This window comes from Schistosoma haematobium, chromosome ZW, assembly GCF_000699445.3.
Source record: "Schistosoma haematobium chromosome ZW, whole genome shotgun sequence".
NCBI classification, from domain to species: Eukaryota; Metazoa; Platyhelminthes; class Trematoda; order Strigeidida; family Schistosomatidae; genus Schistosoma; species Schistosoma haematobium.
This window is the reverse complement of record NC_067195.1, coordinates 25,023,695-25,044,885: the sequence shown is the minus strand read 5'-3', so window position 1 is coordinate 25,044,885 and position 21,191 is coordinate 25,023,695. Positions and strand designations below refer to the sequence as shown.

At 33.1% G+C, this 21,191-nt stretch overlaps 1 protein-coding gene across 1 annotated transcript in view; it reads left to right on the top strand.

The window, feature by feature from the left end:
- MS3_00003100 (uncharacterized protein) overlaps positions 1-21,191 on the top strand; it is an 85,874-nt gene that overhangs the window by 12,163 nt on the left and 52,520 nt on the right. Inside the window, exons 11-17 of the mRNA XM_051210799.1 lie at positions 4,135-4,410; positions 6,524-6,892; positions 8,565-8,817; positions 11,294-11,556; positions 12,335-12,505; positions 13,614-13,934; positions 19,283-19,465. Of these exons, the coding sequence (XP_051070819.1) occupies positions 4,135-4,410; positions 6,524-6,892; positions 8,565-8,817; positions 11,294-11,556; positions 12,335-12,505; positions 13,614-13,934; positions 19,283-19,465 (1,836 nt within the window). The remainder of the gene's footprint in view (positions 1-4,134; positions 4,411-6,523; positions 6,893-8,564; positions 8,818-11,293; positions 11,557-12,334; positions 12,506-13,613; positions 13,935-19,282; positions 19,466-21,191) is intronic.

Here is a 21,191-nt window from a genome sequence, read left to right as displayed (position 1 = left end):
ATCTAGAGCTGTGATTGGATGTCAGAATTTTGATTTTTACATTTGAAATTTAACGATAATGAATAAATCTTTTTGTGTAATCGTAGTCTTGTAAGAAATTTAGACATTTATAGGAAAAAACACCAACTTAAGTGCAATCCTACTGTTACTGAATGTGTATTGGGATAAATTTTTGATTTCCGATCAACAATTTTAATGTCACGAGTACTTATATATATCACATAAAAAGAAAGTTTTTGGAAAAAAGCAACTGAAAACCGGTTTGAATATTTGATAATAGTGATTACTGAGTAAGGTCGGTAGTCAAATCTTTAATACCAAATTAATAAAAACATTATCACTAAAGTGTATGCATAGGTTTTTTGGTAACACATGGTCTGTTAGTTCGAGAAACAAATCAACATATTAATAAATCATCATGATAACTTACTAGTTGCAATATTTATGATTCAGGTGAAGCAACCGTAGACCATCATTGAATGAACTGACTTTGACAGTATATGAATGTAGTAATAAATTTAACCGAAATAGGCACTTAATATTTAGTGAACTTTTTTTGTAAATGTTCATTCTTAATGAGAATTAGAAAACGTTAGATTTAAATGTGGTTAATTTAAAAAGTCCATTGAAACGGTTCATTATTTTCACTTGTAAATTATTTGCAGTTCTGTATTTTAAAATTAATTTTTGGTCGTAATAAAAATTAGTGTGTTTAATCAGTCATGTGTGAATATTGTTAACCGCCGTAATATGAAACCTGAACTATATTTAGACATTATGAATGTAACCATTTTTGACAAGCATTTGAAATATCAGTTTCATGAAGTGTCAATGAACAAGCCTACGTCGTCTGACTGACTCAGCAAATATCTATCGACATTAAACGTATAAATATGAATAAGGTCAAGTGTATCAATGAACATTTACAATTCTATTATTATTTATTTTCCTTATTATTATTATTATTATTATTATGTCAATTGACAAGATTCAATTGTCATACTATGCATTTCATTGACACAAAATTCTTTGCATTTTAAATTTTCCTATAATGCTCTTCCACTTATTGTGACTGAACACTGTACTGCAAATAATCCAGACCTTTATTGAATGACCTTTGTAATTTGCAAATGTTACAATTTGTAATTTATATATATATGTCGTAACAGATGTAAACGTTCACCATTGTTAATACATTACATTGTCAAATTCATTAATGACATGACATATTTTTGGCCTTTATAAAATATGGAAATTATGGACTTCTAACTGTATAGTGTGATTGTACCAGTAATTAATAGTTATATGGGTGTGCAAATGAATACGTTGATATAATCAGTGGTTATGAATAACAATGAAGGCTTAGTTGACGATCGGACTTAATTCATACGTACGCTTAGTTCTGGTTTCAGGTACTATTAATATAAAACTGGAATATGAAATTCTTGCATTTTGTATTCATGAAACGGATAATATTCTCATTTCTTTTAACACTTACTATATGACCTTTTAATCGGATTACTAATTTCAATGATGACGGCTTCAACTTGTTTTATAATGTCAGTATCTTATTCATAAGGAAGATATTTTTCTCAATTTTGTTTACTTCTCTATGAGCTTTAATCACATTCATCTTTGTAACTATCTTATTATATTCACTACTAAATTTATTCACCTAACGACAAAATAACGATTTTCACTATATTAAAATATTCCTGTTAAAATGTACTAGTAATGGATAGTCTACAAATATGTTACTAAGACATGAACGGTAATCACATTATTTTACATCTAAAATTATTAGATAAGTGTTCATAAAATGACAAAATCTTGTCTGCTTTCTTAACGTTTATATGTATTATACATTAGAAACAAGCTTACGAATACATGAGCGATAATCGCTTATCGAATATTAATATCTAAGGTATATCAAAATGCATTCGACATTAAAAAGTGCTTAATCACTTGACCTTTGCCAAAGACAAAAACAATATTGGGAAAAATGCCTTTAAATCAATTTGTGGGTGGCCCTGAAAAGGGCCTTTAATCGTTCTCGCGGTGGGACGTCCAAACTATTAGTTGGTAATGGCGCCACACATCGAACAGTGTACTGCTCGTACGTTCGGTGATGGGTCATAAGCACAGAATCTATGAAACATAGCTTCACAAGGACAGAAAACCCAACCCACTTCATCACCAGTTTCATAGGGCGGCTGTGCAAGATTACAGATGTCACACAAACGGTTCTCTTCATCTTCTTCATTTTGGATGTCCCGTTCTGTTAACTCTTCTGAGTTTATAGAAACTACGTCATCCTCGTCGTTACTTAACGTTTCATGCAAATCGACATTTCCTCGATGCATCAACGGCGTTGTAAAGTTAGTCGACATGCTTGTTCCACTGTACAACTGCGGTTCAGCCCATAAGAATGGTAAGCATAATTCTTAATGTGGAATGAAGCAGTACCAGATATTAGCAGCGGTCGCACATTTTTCAAACTGGGCCTCTGTTAACCTGCGCACCCATGAATTTCCTTGGTACCTTAGGGAATTGCACTCGTGATTGTGATGCACATTCCCACGTACGACAGTCCAGTAGCCGTCGATAATCTTACAATACATGACGGCCGGACATTCAGTGTTCATGGAAGCCCTTCATGACAAAAAATGTTAATAACATTTATAAAATTACCTCCTCCGTCTAATCCGCTGTGACGAACCGCTAGATGTTATACGGCCATGTCTCCAGCACACAAATTTAATGTACGAGTTTTCATTTCTGCACAAATGCGAATCTCGAACTACATAATGACAGTAAGTTGATCTTTCATAATTTGTGATAGCGGACTTCAACGCTTCAATCGATGAGAACGCAACGAGAAACAACGTTGTCAAAAAGACTTCCTCTATTTCTGTTACGTGAGAAACAACAGCGCTTGTACTAGGCACGTTACTGTCCTCCATAATGATGATTAAAATGTACTTCGTCGACAAGTACTGATGTTTTATAGCAATCCGACAAAACATAACTAACAAATTAAAAACGAACTTCAAAATTAGCCATTTCATTGGACGAAACGGGATGAAAAATATTGCAATTTTGGGTTGAAAAAACATTTTTAAAAAGGGTGGGTGGGGGTTTTTTAAAAAAATTGCCGTGGGGCAAATGAATTTCCGTATGGTGAATCACTAATTTTCAGGGTTCATGTTTATTTAGTCTCTTATGTAAATATTTTTATTTGGCTACCCACTGTACGACTTCCAAACATTTCTGTTAACTTCATATGCACTTGGAACATGGTGAACGCTGAGTCAAATTTAAAGTAATTTCGCGAACTAGGGAAAACAGAGTAATTTTTTGACCGTTACACGAGTCTTGGTAACATAGTTGTTGTGTCGTATTTATTTATATACACTAATCGTGACTTTGTATCCCACAGCCCACAGCTAGTCTCAGTATAAAAATGCCTCACAGATAATCTTTCAGCCACACTTGACAGTCGTAAAAATAGAAGTTAACGTAAGTATTGTGTACGAAACTTAACATGAGGTCATATATTTCAATTCCTGTCAGAATACTTGGCATACATTCCAGAGTTTCTCAAGAAATCATTGCGAAATTTTGTTTTGTCAGAATCTGCATAAATGAGTGTTTATTCATAGAAGGAATAGCTTCGTCATGAAAATGCCAATCATTTAGAAAATATATGTAAACAAAACTATTTCCCGACAATCTTTTGCTATTGATTTGAATAAAAGTGAATACAATGGATATTACTGATAGAAGCAACATATAATATTAAACTCCTTACAGTTCATCTGTAGTTGTTAAAGCAGGTGAGCGTAAAGTTTTATCTGTGTAAATACTCAAGCTTCTTACTTCAGTAAGGGATGCACCATGCAGTAACACTTCAAATACCCCATTTAAATAGAGTGAATAAAATTGATTTAGGACAAATGTTTTTGTTGTCTGAAAATTGAAGGTCTGTTTAACGCACTCTCGATGTTGGTTCTGAAATAACCAACTGTTTCTTGAATCCGGTTTTACTAGAAGATCGTCAAACAACAAAACATTATTGATCATAGTCTTTTTAACCTTATTTTTCGCTACATTTTATCCATCTCTCCTTTGAAGACTTGGAAGAAAGAAAAAGAAAAACTTGAACAACGTTTGGAATGTTCAGAAATGAGAGTTAACGAACTGGAAGTCCATAAGAGTGAACTACATCATTTGCAAGATATTTTATCGAGTTTAGGTGATTCATCAGGTGATAAAGAACAGAGTGAAAGTTCTCCCATAAAGCAAAAGATTGCTGACCAGTCACGACAGATATTATTACTTCGTGTGAATGAAGTTGGCTTACGGCGGCGATATTTGGCAACACGAGAACGCGAAGTTGCTTTATCGAAGGTTAAATTTCGTTTGAAAATTACTAAAATTGTTATTTCTTATTTAAATTTTCCATCGTTAACAATAAAATCGGATTTTCATTTTAGTGATAATCATACTATAGTTAAAATATTTAGTTTCAAAAGCTCGTGAAACGAAGATACAGGCCAAACAATACCAAGTGAATTCGAAATTCTTAAGCTTAGATTATTTTGTGTCATTATATTTGACACCACTCCTAAAATATTTCTCTACAAGAACTAAATAATTCACACATAAACTTAATACTATGTGTAGTTATGCCTTTTCGTTATGCAACATAATATTGTATGGGGAAAAAATTTTTCCACCTCCCTCTTATCATTCCACTCTCATATTTTAAGCAGCTTTGTTGAAATAAAACCATCGGTTTACAGAAATGGACTATAGATTATAATTTCAGTTTTGTGACTTGAACAATGGTTATTCCATTACTAAAACGTTTACACCATTCAAGTCTTCATATACCTATGGTCGAAATAAATTAAACGTATGTATTAAAATAACCAATCGTTTCCGTGACTATAACATTATATCATACTCAAACGTATCTCCCAAGAACTCCTACTAAAAAATTCGCAATTTACGGACCTTAAAGTTATGAAATTAAATACGTGCAATGAGCATCAACCTTTGATTTAGTTGGTTGAATGATGAAGTCAACTGCGATATGTCGTATTACCATTTTAGGACTAAGTAGTTATTACTTAACTTTAGACTAGCCTCAACTTAGTATGTTTTAATAAACACCTGTGGTCAGAAAGAGGCTAGTGTCTGGATAATTAAACAATTTGCATGAAGACTCTTCTTGAAGAAATCCAACGCTGAAACTAGACGGGTAAAGAAATTATTCATGCAGTGTAATGAGAAACGACATTTGAAATAGAATAATATTACTTACTTACTTATAACTGTTCCCCCTTGTTCAGGAGCATAGGCCGTCAACCAACATTCTTCATCAAACTCTGTTCTGGGTAATCCTTCCCAGTTGTTTCGAGTTCATCCTTATGATGTCTGCTTCCAATTCCCAATGCAGTGTGTTCTTTAGCGAAGTTAAATAGACTGATATGGGAATCAGAAGGGGTTTTGTGGAGATTTTAGAAATTTCACAGATTGAAATCATGAGTCAATTGAAGCTAGACCACCATGGAAAACCTGGAAGCACTGGACGGCCGTTTCGTCCTATTGTGAGACTCCTCAGCAGTGTGCATCCACGATCCCATCCCCCACAAGATTTGAACCCAGGACCTATCAGTCTCGCGCGCGAGCGCTCAACCACTGAACCACTAGGCGGGATCGTGGATGCGCACTGCTGAGGATTCCCACAATAGGATGAAACGGCCGTCCAGTGCTTCTAGGTTTTCCATGGTGGTCTAGCTCCAAATGACTCATGATCTCAACCATTGAAGTTGATTAATTGTCCGAAAATATTCTAAGGATCACTAAATGATGTTGAATATATAGGAGTTCATATTTCTGTCTTAATAATTATTAAAAGTCAAGCGTTAAAAATCATTATTTTGTAGTGTGCAAGTTATTCCTTTTTGCACACGAAATGAGAATAATAACCATTTGACCTGAATAATTATGCATGTATTTTGCACAATTCTCTCTAAATATAACTTAATGGTTTATGCTAATTATCTGTAGAGTAATTAGTAGATGTCCGATAAACGTTTATAAGTTTCAAGTATCAAGTTTCAAGAATCATTCGAAATTTATGCACAAAGCATTATTATAAGCATTCAAAGAGAACCTAACTGATAGAAAATATTTTCTTTACGCTTTCTAACAACGTTAATAATATAACTGTTTCATTATTACCAATATAACATTATTGTAATAAGTTGAATTTCTCACTATATTGTTACTGCAAGTTTGTGTTATTAAAGTTTATGCAGTCTCAGGGGTTTAGTTATTCAGCTTACGTTAGTACGTTTGACAATTTCGCCAAAAGACATAGGGCTAATTGCAACATTCCATTTTTTGTTACACACTTTGTATTTTACATCAGTTTACTAGATTCTTCTTACTTTGCTACCAACATTTTTTGAATTATAGAAAATGTAAATCTTTTTGCTCTTGTATTTTTCAGGAGAATACTAATTTAAAAAGTGATATATTCCAACTGGAATCAGCTGTGATTGCTCGTTTAAATTATTATGCGAGGTGTAAAGAAACTGCAGCATTCCAAATGCAAAAATTACAAAAAACATTAGATCGATGTGTTCCAGAAGATGAACTGAATAATTTAAGAAATGAATATGAAACATTAGCTATTAAATATAAAGAATTATTAGAAAATGGTTCCAATAGTGTGAATTATCAATTAGCCTTAAAATCTACTCAAGCAAATTTGGATACCTTGAAAAAACAACATGATGAATTAAAGGAACAACTGACCATAGAAAAAGAAAGGAGATATTTGCTGGAAAATTCCATTAATCAGTTGAAGTCAAATGTGGTAGGTTATGTTTTGAGATGGTATAGATTTCTTAAAGCTGACAAACTAACTGTGCTTATGGCATCTGTGAAACTTGTTAACAGCTCCGTTGTCGTGCAAATTCAAAAACACATTCAACTCAGTGTTCTACGTAGTCTGTTGTTGATTTGTTATAGAAAATCTACTATTTTTGGTCTTAATGTCCAGCTGTTAGTTCACATATGAGAAGTAAATACTTTTTATCCTGAAAGTATGAAATATTATTTCGTGTACTTGTTAGGGTCACATTAAGACAAATAGACAAAATAAAATTAATGTTCATAAAGTGATTCAATCGTTCAATTTAGTTCACCATTCAACTAACACGACAAAAAATTGATATATTTGAACTGACACGTTTAGTTTGTTAATATTGAATGTTAATTGGTGTAGGAGTAGGTTGGAAACAACTAAATTTACATACTTATTATTCATCTCATTAATTTACTCTTCCATTGTTTAGGTTCCGTATCGATTTGAGTTAATAAACAGTTATCCAAAGTCCTAATATGTTTGTCGTTGGCGTACATAATCAACTTGTCGCTGACATATATATATATATATATATATATATATATATATATATATATCACTGTCATCTAGTAGATATTACACATCTAAATAAACGTGCGATACACAAATGAGGATGGTTTTAGACAATTTTGAATACATGATGGTCATCATTAATTTAATTTGAAAGTTGTTTATTTTTTATTAGATATCATGTTTCTCTTGAAAGAAAAGAAATACATCCTTACTAATCAGATCATTTACAAAATACAGTTAACTGAAATGTCTTGTTTACGATAAGTTGCTCGTTTATTGTAATAACGATTCAATGTGACATGTCTTTGTATAGATTGCTATGGAACAATTGTATTTATCTTGACGTGAATGAATTCTGGTGTACTTGTGTGGTGTGTAATACTTATACGGACAGATATAAGTAGTATGTAGCAGACACTGAGAGTAGGACACTCACTGACGCAAGAAAAAAATTGAGAAGAATAGAAAGAAAAGCAGAAGTAGTCAGAGTAGCAACAGGAGTTTATAAGAGACAATTCAAGGAAAATGTGCAAACGGTTTATTTAGTGTATTAATTTTATATTTTACAAATGTAATAAATTGGTTTACTCTAAACATGTGTTCGTTCATTACCTTCACACATTTTTCTAACAGATAACATAAGTAAAACAACTTATTAACTATCCGTCGTGTTCCTATGCATTTCCTTTTTATGTAGCACAGCGATATGCTGTAAACTTGTGTAAAACTGTGTATGTAAACAAGGCGGTGACAAACAATAGTAACTAAACTATAGTATTAGGAATGAACCTTTACATTTTGAACACATCTAGAAAATAGGTAACAGTCAGGAATTAAAAAAAGTTGTTCAATTTTAATATTGAATTTCGTGTTTTTTAATCCTGACCAATCTAATGCTTTCTTTATGAAACTATCTGAGATGAAGTTTGAATAAACATTATTCTAGTTTGTATAATCAGCATTACAGTTAGTCAGCGCGCATTTAACAACGCGGCTACCATATATATTTCACAAGTTATTCTAATTTTAAATTATCTTCATTGTTGATTTTAATCACTTAAATTGTAATATTGTCTGGGTTCTTTTTTATCAATGCTTTAAAATATAGACAGTGAAATCTGATCAAGTTGAGAATGATGTAACCGATACAAATATTGCTAAACGTTTAGCTTTAATAGAAATGAAAGAGCTAAATGAACGTGAACGTGCAAATCATACACAGATTATTTTGAATACAGTACAAGATGCTAATCATCAGTTAGAGTTAAGAAATAGAGAACTTGAAAACAAATTTACCGAAATTACTAAGTCATTAATTGAATTGCAACAAACTGAAAAAATATTACGACAAGAACTTACAAGTAAAGTATATGGTTTTTTCGGGTACTTATTCAGTGTTTATTAAATATAAGTTTTCAATAAAACATCTAATGTTATTACTAAAAGTTAGTGTTGTAAATAACAAGCACACATTAGTCTATGTGGTATCGTATTTCGTCTATCACTTGATTTGTTTCACATATAAATAAGTTTAGTGGTAACAATATGCAACTTAAAATATATATTTTTCTTAATTGACCCCATAAAGTAATAATAATATATAGATTAGTTATCTAAACCTGTGTTTTTAAGCAATTACAATTCATTTACTATGTGAGTGACACACATTACGCGAGAAATTTATTTTAAACTACTTTCATATATGATATTATACAGACATGCATTTTTGTCTGATCCTTCATTGTCCAACTGTGTATCTGAGATACTGGTTCAGCAAAAGTACTTTCATTGGGTTTATTTTCTAGTTGTTGTCAGTATCTTTGATAGCTCCAATAAATATCACAAAATTACATTGACAATAATTGTTCGTGTGTTTATTAGTGGTTGGCTCTTGAATCGTATGGTGTAAAACTGCAACCAGCTAGATCCAATTATTTTGGAACTGAATGACGTACCATCTAACTGCATTGAATAAAGAACTGACAGTATCTAGTATTGACTCTAGGTGAAAGTGTTGATCACTGGATAGTGAAAACGTAGTTTTAAATAGGTCATGGACTGGGAGTCCTTGTAAGGTTACAAATACGAACTCGTACGTACTCCTCAATAATGTTAAAGCAACCCGATTGTTCCCTATAAATTTCAGTGATTCTTCAACTTGTGTTAGTTTTTTATGAGCACAGCCTTAAGCAGTAAGTCATGAGAATTTCAAAAGCAAAGTTCTTCTATAAGAAATAGAACTGTTTCGTTGCTAGTTTATAAATTATTAGAAAAAGGAAGTCACAGTTGATGTTATTCTCGAAAGCTAATAATATACAATGCTATAGGAGAAGAAACAAAAATGGTTTTCTGTGCCTAAATCTACGATTTTGTCTGAGACGGAGCAGATCCGTTTTCACTAAACGTCTTTATATATTGCAGACAACCATACATAATGGAATCGTTTTAATGCTACCTGTAATACTGGTTAAATGTTATGTAGTGTAGCTTCTTAATGATTTTTTAGTATTAGTCTAGATAGTGTTCTGTACCTGGTCCAGATTGAATTTTTATGAAGATATTTGAGGGATTTACATACATAGGACTAGTTAGCTGAAAAAAGTGGTTTTCAGATTCATGGCTCGAATGCATCATATTAAGGATGTTTTTCTCTTTATTTATAGCTGCTTAACTACCCTCTCCTTTCAAGCTTTCTTTATACGATGAATACAGAAGATTAATCACGAGAAAAGATCCTCCAGTCCGATAAGCTATATGTACACACTTAGTGCTCCTTTGGTTTAATTTTTATATGATAATTTAAGTGTTTATACAGTTAAACAGATTTAACGTTTACTCATTTGTGCTAATGGGTACGTTTGGGGTTTTTTCTGACATTTCACACCATAGTTCCTTATAATCTAATTCATCACAAGTTTCTTTTGGAGTTTAATTAATAATGTGAGTTTTTTGTCGTTATAATAAGATGGAAAGAAAAGTCAATTTTCGATTGATTTACTTATTATGATTCTTACTCAACATGAATTCCATTTTCATTCAATATAATGATTACTCAATGTAGTAATTGTTTTTCTTTTCTCTTATGATATTTTATTATGTAATAATATACGATATTCTTGTATTCCATTGACATGAACTATACTCAGTAAGTGATTTATGTGAATTACATTCTAATTATTAATCAGAACTGAGTGTAAAATCAATATTTAAGTGAGTTTATTTTCGACTTGGGTCATTGACACTGTCTGAAATAACATTCCTTTCACTAGTCGTCTGTGTCAGTTTTTTATGAGCACAGCCTTAATCAGTAAGTCATGAGAATTTCAAAAGCAAATTCTTTAATATGGAATCGAACTGTTTCGTTGCTAGTTTATAAATTATTAGAAAAAGGAAGTCACAATTGATGTTATTCTCGAAAGCTAACAATATACAAATATGGAATATTGGATGAAGTTATATCTATATGGGGATTTGTGGAGATTGTAGTACTTTCAAGTTAAATCGACTTGTGAATTCAACTTGAAAGTTATGTCTGTCTTAGACTAGAAAAATGGTTCAACGAATCATAGTAGGGTATTAAATAAAGTAACAAAATGGAAATGTATAAAGAGGAAGAATATCTACTTTTGAATATGTCATAATATCGTCCTATCAAATATTGTATTTGGCTTGGATTTGTAACGGTGCATAGTTTTATGTGTGCGCAATAACTTAGAGGTAATTAATAGAGGATGACATTATCTTCCCATATAATTTAGATTACTATTTCGATGCTCGATGAATATGTACAAAATATATTAAATTTCAAAATAAAAACACTTAACTTTGCAATTTTAGAAGCGGTTCCAATATCAGAGCATCAAGAAATTGAAACAAAAAACACAGAATTAGAACAGACTAATTTGAAACTTCGTCATGAAGTTGAACAACTTAAGGAAGTAGCTTTAATTTCAATGAATCAGCATCAAAATTTGGAAGATCAACTAAACAGTCAGTCGACTGAAATACAAAATTTACGTGAACAAATGACTGAACTGGAATCTAAAGATGATTCAAAAGCTAATCTGGCTCAACTCCATCGTCTTGTGACACGTATCCAGGTAAGTCCACTTCAGTCTTCACATATTTATCATTTTTCCTTTATAAAATCGATTGATCATATTTCATTCTCCCGGATATTGAATTATATGACTGTTCGAAAGTTAGATTACTTCTCATTCTCAGGAAACTACGAATAAAGGAAAATCGAACTTCCAAATACACTGTACGCAACTTGTGATATGCGAGGCCAGTCACTATTGTGTCGTTTGAAACATGAATTCAAAAGAACTTTTCATTCACCAGAAGTATATATATCCTAGTCATACCTTACATCGCAGTTTTCGCAATGCATTAAAATGATACTCTTTGTAGTCTATCGTTTAACAGTTCGTTTTTTGAAGGAGTTTTACACTGATCTACCCGATTGTTCAACAATAATGGTAATCACTTGGGCAGTTTTACGTGTTGAACTGACCGCTTACCAAATAATGATTTTAAGTTTTAGATCATGTTTCTATAAACTCCCTAAAAACTTGGGAATATATAAAAATATCAAGACGATCGTCTTAATATGCACATATTGTAGAAAGCCTGACCGGTTACTATCCCTGAGATCAGCATAGAAATTCACCTGAATGTTCAAGAAATAACCGGTCATTATGTTAAACTGTTTCTCAAACTGCAAGCCGACTACTATTAGTTATCAGTTATACATTGATTGATATTAAGTTAAGAGGTACAATCTTTGAACATTTCTCATTGTAAATGTGATGTTTTGTTTCAACTTTTTGCAAATATATCGAATTTCTAGTTTAGTTATTTATATAATATTTTTAGATCTCTGAGTCGACTGCCCTGCGTCGTTTAGCATCAACTCAAGTGAAAGTAAATCGTTTGGAAAATGATTTGCTCAAAGCCGAGAAAAGACTAATTCAAAAAGAAAAGGAATTGACAAACGTGTACGACAAATCACATCGACGTGAAAAACGATTACGTGAAACAATTACGGTAATTTACTATTTCTTTCTGACATTAAAAATTACTTTTGTTCAATAATATCATGTCAGTCGGTTTCATATAAAATACCAACTCGGATAATTATGGGCCGGTTAAGAGTTCCGATTCTTCACGTATTTAAAGTTGAATGAAATTCATGAAATCCATATAAGTAATATAGGTCCAGAAGTGTTATAACTTATGGCTTTGTGCCCAGAAATTATCATTCGTAATTCTCGTCGGGATATAACAAGAAGGACAACCGATTTTGAGTCATTTTACTTAGAGAACTTTAAGCAGGAAATCTGCTAATAACTAAAGCCTCATGGCTTAATATAATATCTTGATTTGACTACTCCTCAATGTTTCCTAACCTGTTCGTCAAAAAACACTGTTTGAAAGATGAAATAATGGTGACAGTGCTCATCAAGTGCTTTTTATTTTCCAAAGGTATGAGTCAATACTTTAATGAGTTAAATAACAAGTATTGGAGTACGGAGATTTTTTACATCAACATTTTCTTGATACTACTTAGAGACATATTAATTATTCAAATTTTATGAAATACGTTTTCCTCGTCGCTACGTTCGTCAGACCTTCAACAATTTTAATTGACACTTTGGCGTTAATTGCTCTAAAGTTTACGTTTGATGCACATTTTACTAGTGAATGGAACGAAACCAGTTAAATTTTTATATCAATTCTCCGTGAATTCGGTTGTCTTTCTAAATCTGCAGTACATGACAATACCTACTTTAAATTAAGGTATTTTGATGTGAATGATTCATCAAAATGAAACGTGCACCTTTCAAATATCTCATAAGTGACGACTTTATGGATAGCGCTAACTCTGTGATACAAATCACCCTGGTCTTCTGGTTTTCAGTACTTATTAATCAAAATGTTGCCTGGGTACAAATCTCTGTGAACATGAATGAAAAAGGTGTGATTGAAATTGAATGTCAGACCATCAACATGATCTATGGTCATCCTGGAATGGTAATTTACCATTACTTTCAAATAACGTTCAATTTATATGATTTTTAGTATATCATACTACAACATTTGTTAGAGTGATCTCAACCACTTTTTGGAATTTGGTTTACCTTCATTTTTGTAGTCACTTCGTCAAAGATATGCAGGTTCCATTCCACTCATCCAACAAGAAAAATTATCCCTCCGTTTAACCGAAACACTTCGTAAATGTATATCCATCCAGTTGGCTCTTGATGAAGCTTTGAATGATAAAATCAAAAAAGAATCTATCATTGAAGGTTACGAAGAAAGAAAAAAGTTGACATCTGATATTCAGGATATCTTAAAACAGTATAATGAAGAACATAAAAATCATGACATTAATAAAAACTTGGAAAAAAAATTATTAGATTGGCAAGAACGATTAAGTGAATTACGAGTCTCAGAATCAACACAACGTCGTCAGGTTTGTAATATTTTTTTGGTATTATAATCTGTTTAAATAATTTCATTCATTAGCCTCTCTACCGATTAACTGAAAAATTGATTGATTACACAGTATGTTTGCACAAAAACATCTTTTCAGGTCAAAAAAGGGAAGTCAGTGATAAAAACACCCCTTAGTTTGAAAAAATTGTTACAAGCTATAGTGTACTCATTCATAAACAATTTCGGGATGGATTTTCAGAAAACCACTAAAACTCACTTGATATAGACTGCTTCAGAGGAGTCCCCAATTCGGGATAGTCAGTTATCCATTGTCCCTAAATTCTGAGGTGCTTCATTCGATATGGATTCCTGACAAACTCAATCTATAAATTTAAATATTTTCAGAAATCCTTCACCTGAATTATAATACATTATGAGATATCTGACGGCTCGTGCAGAGCTTGTAGGTTTTCAGCAACGTTCTGTTCACTGGTTTAAACTAAGTCATGTCTTTCATACCTTAAAATTAAATAGTTATCCTTATGTTTAGTCAAAACTAAGCCGCGTTGTAGTTTTATTATCTAAATAAAAGAAGAGTATGATTTGCAGAATAACATTCATTCATACTATTTCAAGGCTTCTCATCAGCCACAAACGATCTAACTTTGCGTCAGTAATATTATCAAAAGAAAATCAGCGAAGGTTGTTTCAAAATAACATAAGAAACAAGAAGAGGAGACTAGATAATTATTAAGATAACTAGGGTTGATTAGTATTTATGCATTGAAGATGAAATCATAAGAAGAAGGGAGTGAAGTTATGGATGATAACCAACAGATGATGAATAAAAACAAATGAGAAAAGTAACTAGTTGACAAAAAATTCGAGTTAACGTATTGAATTCATGTCAGCGGAATTTTTGATATGTTTAAGAAACATCAGGTGTTAGAAATAAAAAACAGTTGGGCTTCAGGGACGATTCTCTTTAGCGCTACTTTAAACATTTTATCAATCCTGTCCAAAATTTCCGCGCCTTTGAATGAAGGCATGTTTTCTGACAACAGTTGTTTGTTTAGGACTTTCCATAAACATTCTTCTGTACATCGTAAGAGATTTCTTCGGATATTTGTTTTTTAGAAGACACTCTTTAATACATGCTAATAAAAATAGTTTTAACTAGACAAACTTTGTGGCTAACAAGACGAAAACTATTACAATCGAATTGTTGCCTCTATTCATATTTCTTTTCTGAATACGGTTTTCTTGACTGTTCAATCGTTATGATACGGTGAAATTGTCATTAACATTACAGGTTGAAGATATTTGATTTGAGGACTTTAGGAAGATCACACACGAAAAACAGGCATGTCCCTGTTGCCTCTAATTAATTATCAGTTGAACAATCAGGCACCTTGGTTAGAAGTTGTTCAAGATGTTTAATTCCGACTTCAGTCACTATGAAGGAATTTCGCTCAGATATATCATCTTGAAATGAATGAGGCCAGAACAAATATTAGTGAAGAATAATATGAATTCATTAACTCTTATGTTTTTAATTCCAACTCCATATATATATATATTGATAGTCTTTATGATTCTAATTATTTTCATTCATCTATGTCAACTGATTCACACTATATCTTACTTCAGTGTAAACTTTTAATACATATATGGTTGTAAGCAGCTTATGAAAAACCACGAAATATAATGAATTCATATTATTCTGCATCAATGTTTATTCTGGCTTTATTCAAATTCATAAAAGAAACCAATTGTATGAAATTTCTGATGAGACATTTTGAAATCTCGACTCATCTTTTAGAACTTGGAACATCTTCCAAATGTAGTCATTTCGATTCATTTTGAAGACATCTGAACCTTTTCTGGTCTTAATACAAAAATCCCATCATTCTTTTGTATATTCTTCAGTGCTGACTTATGTTCCTTAGTCAAAATTTCTGAATGTGAAAATAGAGAAAATTAGATACTGATTTGCAGTATGAGTTAGCTCGACTTCAAACCAACTATTTTTATATTGATCAATAAGCTACAAATTAGCAGCTTTATGGTATAGGTTTTTATATTGTGTTTGCATATCTATTATTCAAAACGAGGGATTTAATTCCAAGAGATAATACTTCAATTTCCATTGTGTCCAGTTTTGTGTTGAACAAATTACGCATGTATTTCTCAGGAAATTGAAGAAAGTATTTATGTACTATATCTTTTGCTTTCTGAGTTACACTAAAATATTGCTTAAGTCATTAAGAAATATAGCTTGTTCAGGTCTAAATACATCATTTTAGAGATAGGTAAATAAATAATCAATATTGTATTTGCTTCTACATTGTCTTATTGCTAAATATTTTGCCTTAAGAGAAAATAAAATGTAATCACAAAATATTTTGGTCCTGTGCTACATGTGTCATCTTAAAAACATTTCTAACCGATCTTCTAATAAATAGAATCACTAAGCGAATCAACAAATGATCAACTATCACGTTTCACATCACGGATTGACTAGTTAAGCAGTCATTGGAAATCAGGAAGCGCTGAGCAGCTATTTCGTCTCAACTAGCCTAAAATGATCAGCACCAAAGTAGATTTATTACTTACTCCATTCAACCCTGACCTGGGCAATCCTTTCCAGCTCCTCCCAATTGTTATTCATCCTTTTCATATCTGCTTCTATTTCCCGACGTAATGTCTTCTTTGGCATTCCTCTTTTCCTCCTTCCGTTAGGATTCTAGGTTAGGGCTTGTCTCGTGATGCAGTTTGACGATTTGCGTAGTGTATGTCCTATCTATTTCCATCGTCTTTTCCTAATTTCCTCTTCAGATGGAAGCTGGTTTGTTCTCTCCCACAAAAGGCTGTTGCTGATGGTATCCGGCCAATGGATGTTGAGTATCTTGCGTAGACAGCTATTTATAAATACTTGCACCTTCTTGATGATGGTTGATGTAGTTCTCCAAGTTTCAGCTCCATACAGTAGAACTGCCTTGACATTCGTATTGAAGATTCTCACTTTGTTATTGGTTGAAAGTTGTTTTGAGTTCCATATGTTCTTCAACTGAAGGAATGCGTCCCTTGCTTTGCCAATCCTCGCCTTTACGTCTGATTGTTCGACGATGATCCGTAGTGTCGCAATTTGGTCTGCGCACGATCGATCCTTACGGAATCCAGCTTCTTGATCTCGAAGTTGGGCGTTTACTGCGTCTTTCATCCGGTTCAGCAAAACTCTGTTAAAGACTTTCCCTGGTAATGACAGTAGTGTGATTCCTCTGAAGTTTTCACATTTCTCAGGTCTCCTTTCTTTAGAATCTTGATGAGGTGTCCTTCTTTCCAGTTCATCGGCACTTGTTCCTCCTCCCAAATTTTTTTGAATAGAAGGTGAAGCATGTTTGTAGTTACTTCGATGTCTGACTTCAGTGTTTCATATTTCCTTCTCTAGCAGCTTTTTCCGCCATCGTTGCTAGTTCTTCCATGTATTTCTTCTTGTCGGCTCGAATGCTTTTCTTCACATGCTTGTTTGCTTCTATGTATTCAGCTTGTGCTTGGACTTTCTCTGTTCGTGTTCGGCTGTTGTTAATTGCTGTCTTCTTGTTTTTCCTTTCTTTGATCTTGTCCAGTGTTTGTATAGAGATCCATTCCTTATGATGGTGCTTCTTTAGATCCAGAACCTCTTGACACGTTGAAGTTAATGCTTCCTTGATGCCTTTCCAGTTGTCCTCCATAGTAGTTTCTTCTTCCTTCAGTAGATCTTGAAAGGCTTGGAACCTGTTGTTGAGAGCTATCTTGAATTCGTTGATTTTGTTAGTATCTCGAAGGAAGGCTGTATTGAACCTTTGTAATGCTGTTTGTCCAGTTGTCCAGTTTTTATTTAGCTTCAGTTTTAAATTGGCCACAACTAGATGGTGATCTGAAGCTATATCTGCTCCTCTCCTAGTTCTCACATCTTCCATTGTCCTTCGGAATTTTTTATTGATGCAGATATGATCTATCTGGTTCTTTGTAGTGTGGCCCAGTGAGATCCATGTAGCCTTGTGTATACGCTTGTGTGGAAATATTGTCCCTCCTATGACCAATTTGTTGAATGCACACAGATTTGCAAATATTTCTCCATTTTCGTTTCTCTCACCCAGTCCATGTCGTCCCATAATATCTTCATATCGGTGTTGTCTATTCAGACTTTGGCATTTAGATCTCCCATCAGAATGGTGAGGTCCTTCCTTGGGCACTTCTCTATGATTGACTGCAGCCGTTCGTAGAATTGATCTTTAATGTCGTCGTTGCTATCATTGGTGGGTGCATAACATTGAGTAATATTCATTGTGATGCCCTCCTTCTTTGTTTTGAATGATGCTTTGATGATTCTGGATCCGTGAGACTCCCATCCTACAAGTGTATTTCGTGCTACTTTGGACAGCATTAGAGCAACTCCCTTAGTGTGTGGAGCATTTTGCTCTTCGTGACCGGAGTATATCAGCATCTCTCTCGTATTTAGCCTTTGTTGTCCAGCTTGAGTCCAATGGGTTTCGATGATTCCCAATACTGCCAAGTTGTATCTCCTCATTTCCGTTGCTATTTGACTGGTCTTCCCGGTCTCCTACACTGTCCGTACGTTCCATGTACCTATAAAAATTGTTGTTCTGGTTGTTAGAAGGGGCATCGGCCTCGTGGCTTCCGAAGGAATTCGTCTTTCACCATGAAGCGTCATAATTCTTCTAAATGAAGACCTTCTAACTCTCAGGGCAGAGTTTAAATGGTTTGAATAATTTTTTATGGTAAGCGTTTTTTTAGCGAGTTAGTTTTCTACGGGATGGGGACGCTAACCCCATGCCCAACCCTCCTTCTTTACCCGGGCTTGGGACCGGCAGTAACTCTGGAAGAGCTACAGGCGGAGTTAAAGTAGACTTATTGCAGGTATCAAATTCTTTCCTCAAGCAGTTTCACTCCACAACATACTCGTTAAATGTAAATCAATATTAGAGCACAAAGTATCGAATAAGCAGTATCCGATGTTTGTTTTGTAGAATTTGCCCTATTTTAAAACTGAGCGGATCAAAGAAATAATTTTTCTTCAGAAAATCTGTTTGTAAATGTTCTTAGATGTACATTTCATGAAAAATAATGTTGCCATGGAGAAATAAATGTTGACTAATTAAAATCTGGCTACAACATAGAAGATTGCAAGTTAACCATTTCACAGCTACGTATACATTTCAACGTGTTTAAAGACTAATGTAATCATATTACAAACCTATTACAATGACAACACCTACCTAATAACAACTTAGAAAGTGAATATTTATGTCCACTTTCAGTTTAAATATTGCTAACATTTTAAACCTGATTTATTTTAATTTAATTTAATTTTTTAAATAGGTTGAACGGTTAAAGGAAAAAGTACGCCATTTAGAATCAATTGTACAAAATCAAGAAAAACAGTTAAATGAACTGGAATTAGAAAATTCACGTTTAGTTAAAGAATTAGATCAACGTGAAATCCAGTGGGAACAACGTGAAGCTGAATTAGAATGTGCCATAGAAAAAAACACTATATCTAATGTATGTGGTCAAACAATGTTCTTATGTTCTGTGGTACTTGCATTTTTAACTTTGCGAAATATTTTAATATTAATCATGTGGTTACAGCTTACAAATGATCCACTAAATAATAAAAATATTCATTTTGTTAGCGAATTAGATCTATTTGATTTCATAAAAAAAATTAGGTTGAAGGTCGATTTTTATATCCATAGGAATCTACCTAATAACCTGTTCAAGGTAATGAGAATGACAACTGGCCGAAAAACAAATAACTGTAGTAATTTGTGAATCTTTTTAAAATAATTACATTACTGAATTAGGTAAATATTCGTTTTTAAAAAAGATGGTTGTCAATTTGGTTGAACCGTCATTGAGTAAACCAAATGCTTTTATTAAATTTTACTGTCTATTGGCTGTTTCATTGGTTCGACTATCATGTTCGTCTTTATTGGAAATAAACCATAAATTACACCAAACCAATCAAATAAGTAGTTTTCAACTGAAATAACGAGATAGACACTTTTGAAATTTAATTCTTTTCTCCCTCTTTGTAAACTATTGTTACGAATATGATTAAACGACCGGCCATTTTTGTTATTTTTTTTAATAATTTTTTTTCACCCCTTTAAAAAGGTTTTTTCATCCCGTTTCGTCCAATTAAATGGCTAGTTTTAAATTCATTATAATTGGTTAGTTATGTCTTAAAATTGTTATAAAATGTCAGTACTTGTCGACAGAGTACATCTTAATCAAAAATTATGGAGGAGAGTAACGTACCATGTACAAGCTCTGTCGTTTCTCACGTTGTCACAGAAACGGAGAACGTATTCTTGAATACATTGTATCTCGTATCGTTCCAATCAATTGAAGAGTTAAAGTGCGCAATCAGAACTTATGAAAGATCTACGTACTGTCATTATGTTGTGATTCTCATTTCCACAGAGATCGGGAATCGTATATTAAATTTGTATGTTAGGGAAATGGCCGTATAACACCTAGCGTTTACTCACAGCCGATTAGACGAAGGAGGTAATTTGATTAGTGTTATTATATTTTTTTCACGAAGGACTTCCATCAACATTCAATGTCCGGCCTTCATCTTTTGTAAGTTTATTGAAGGTTACTGGACTGTTGTTCGTGGGAATGTGCATTACAATCACAAGTGCAATTCCCTGAGGTACAACAGTAATTCTTGGGTGCGCATGTTAACGGAGGCTGAGTTTGAAACAGTGCGACCGCTCCTGATATCTAGGACAGCAGCATTCGATATCAAGCACTTTGCTTACCAAACTTATGGAAAGCGTCTGAATGCTCAAGATATTTTTAATATGCGCTACAGAGTGTTCTCACAGGCCAACCTTCCTGGTAAGCAATGTGCCTATGTATATTGTAAACGATAGGTGATTACGCCAAATTAAAAGCTCACATCACGTCGTTAGGTGGGCTTTGCGATTACGAATTAGAAGAAGAAAATTGTCTGTTGTGTTTTTTCTTCACAACTGCTGATCAAATGGATTTGGCAACTCGTTTTTCTGATGTTGTTGGTTTTGACGGGACGTACAAAACCAATAACGAGAACTTATATTTATATCAGGTAGTGGCACTGGAAATGAATTTTATGGCAATACCTGTTTGTATTGCATTTATAAGTCGCGAAACATCGACTTTGCTTTCTCAATTCCTGTCATTCTTTTGCCGGCCAACTAACAATCGAGAGGTGGTAGGCATTGTGACAGATGATTCA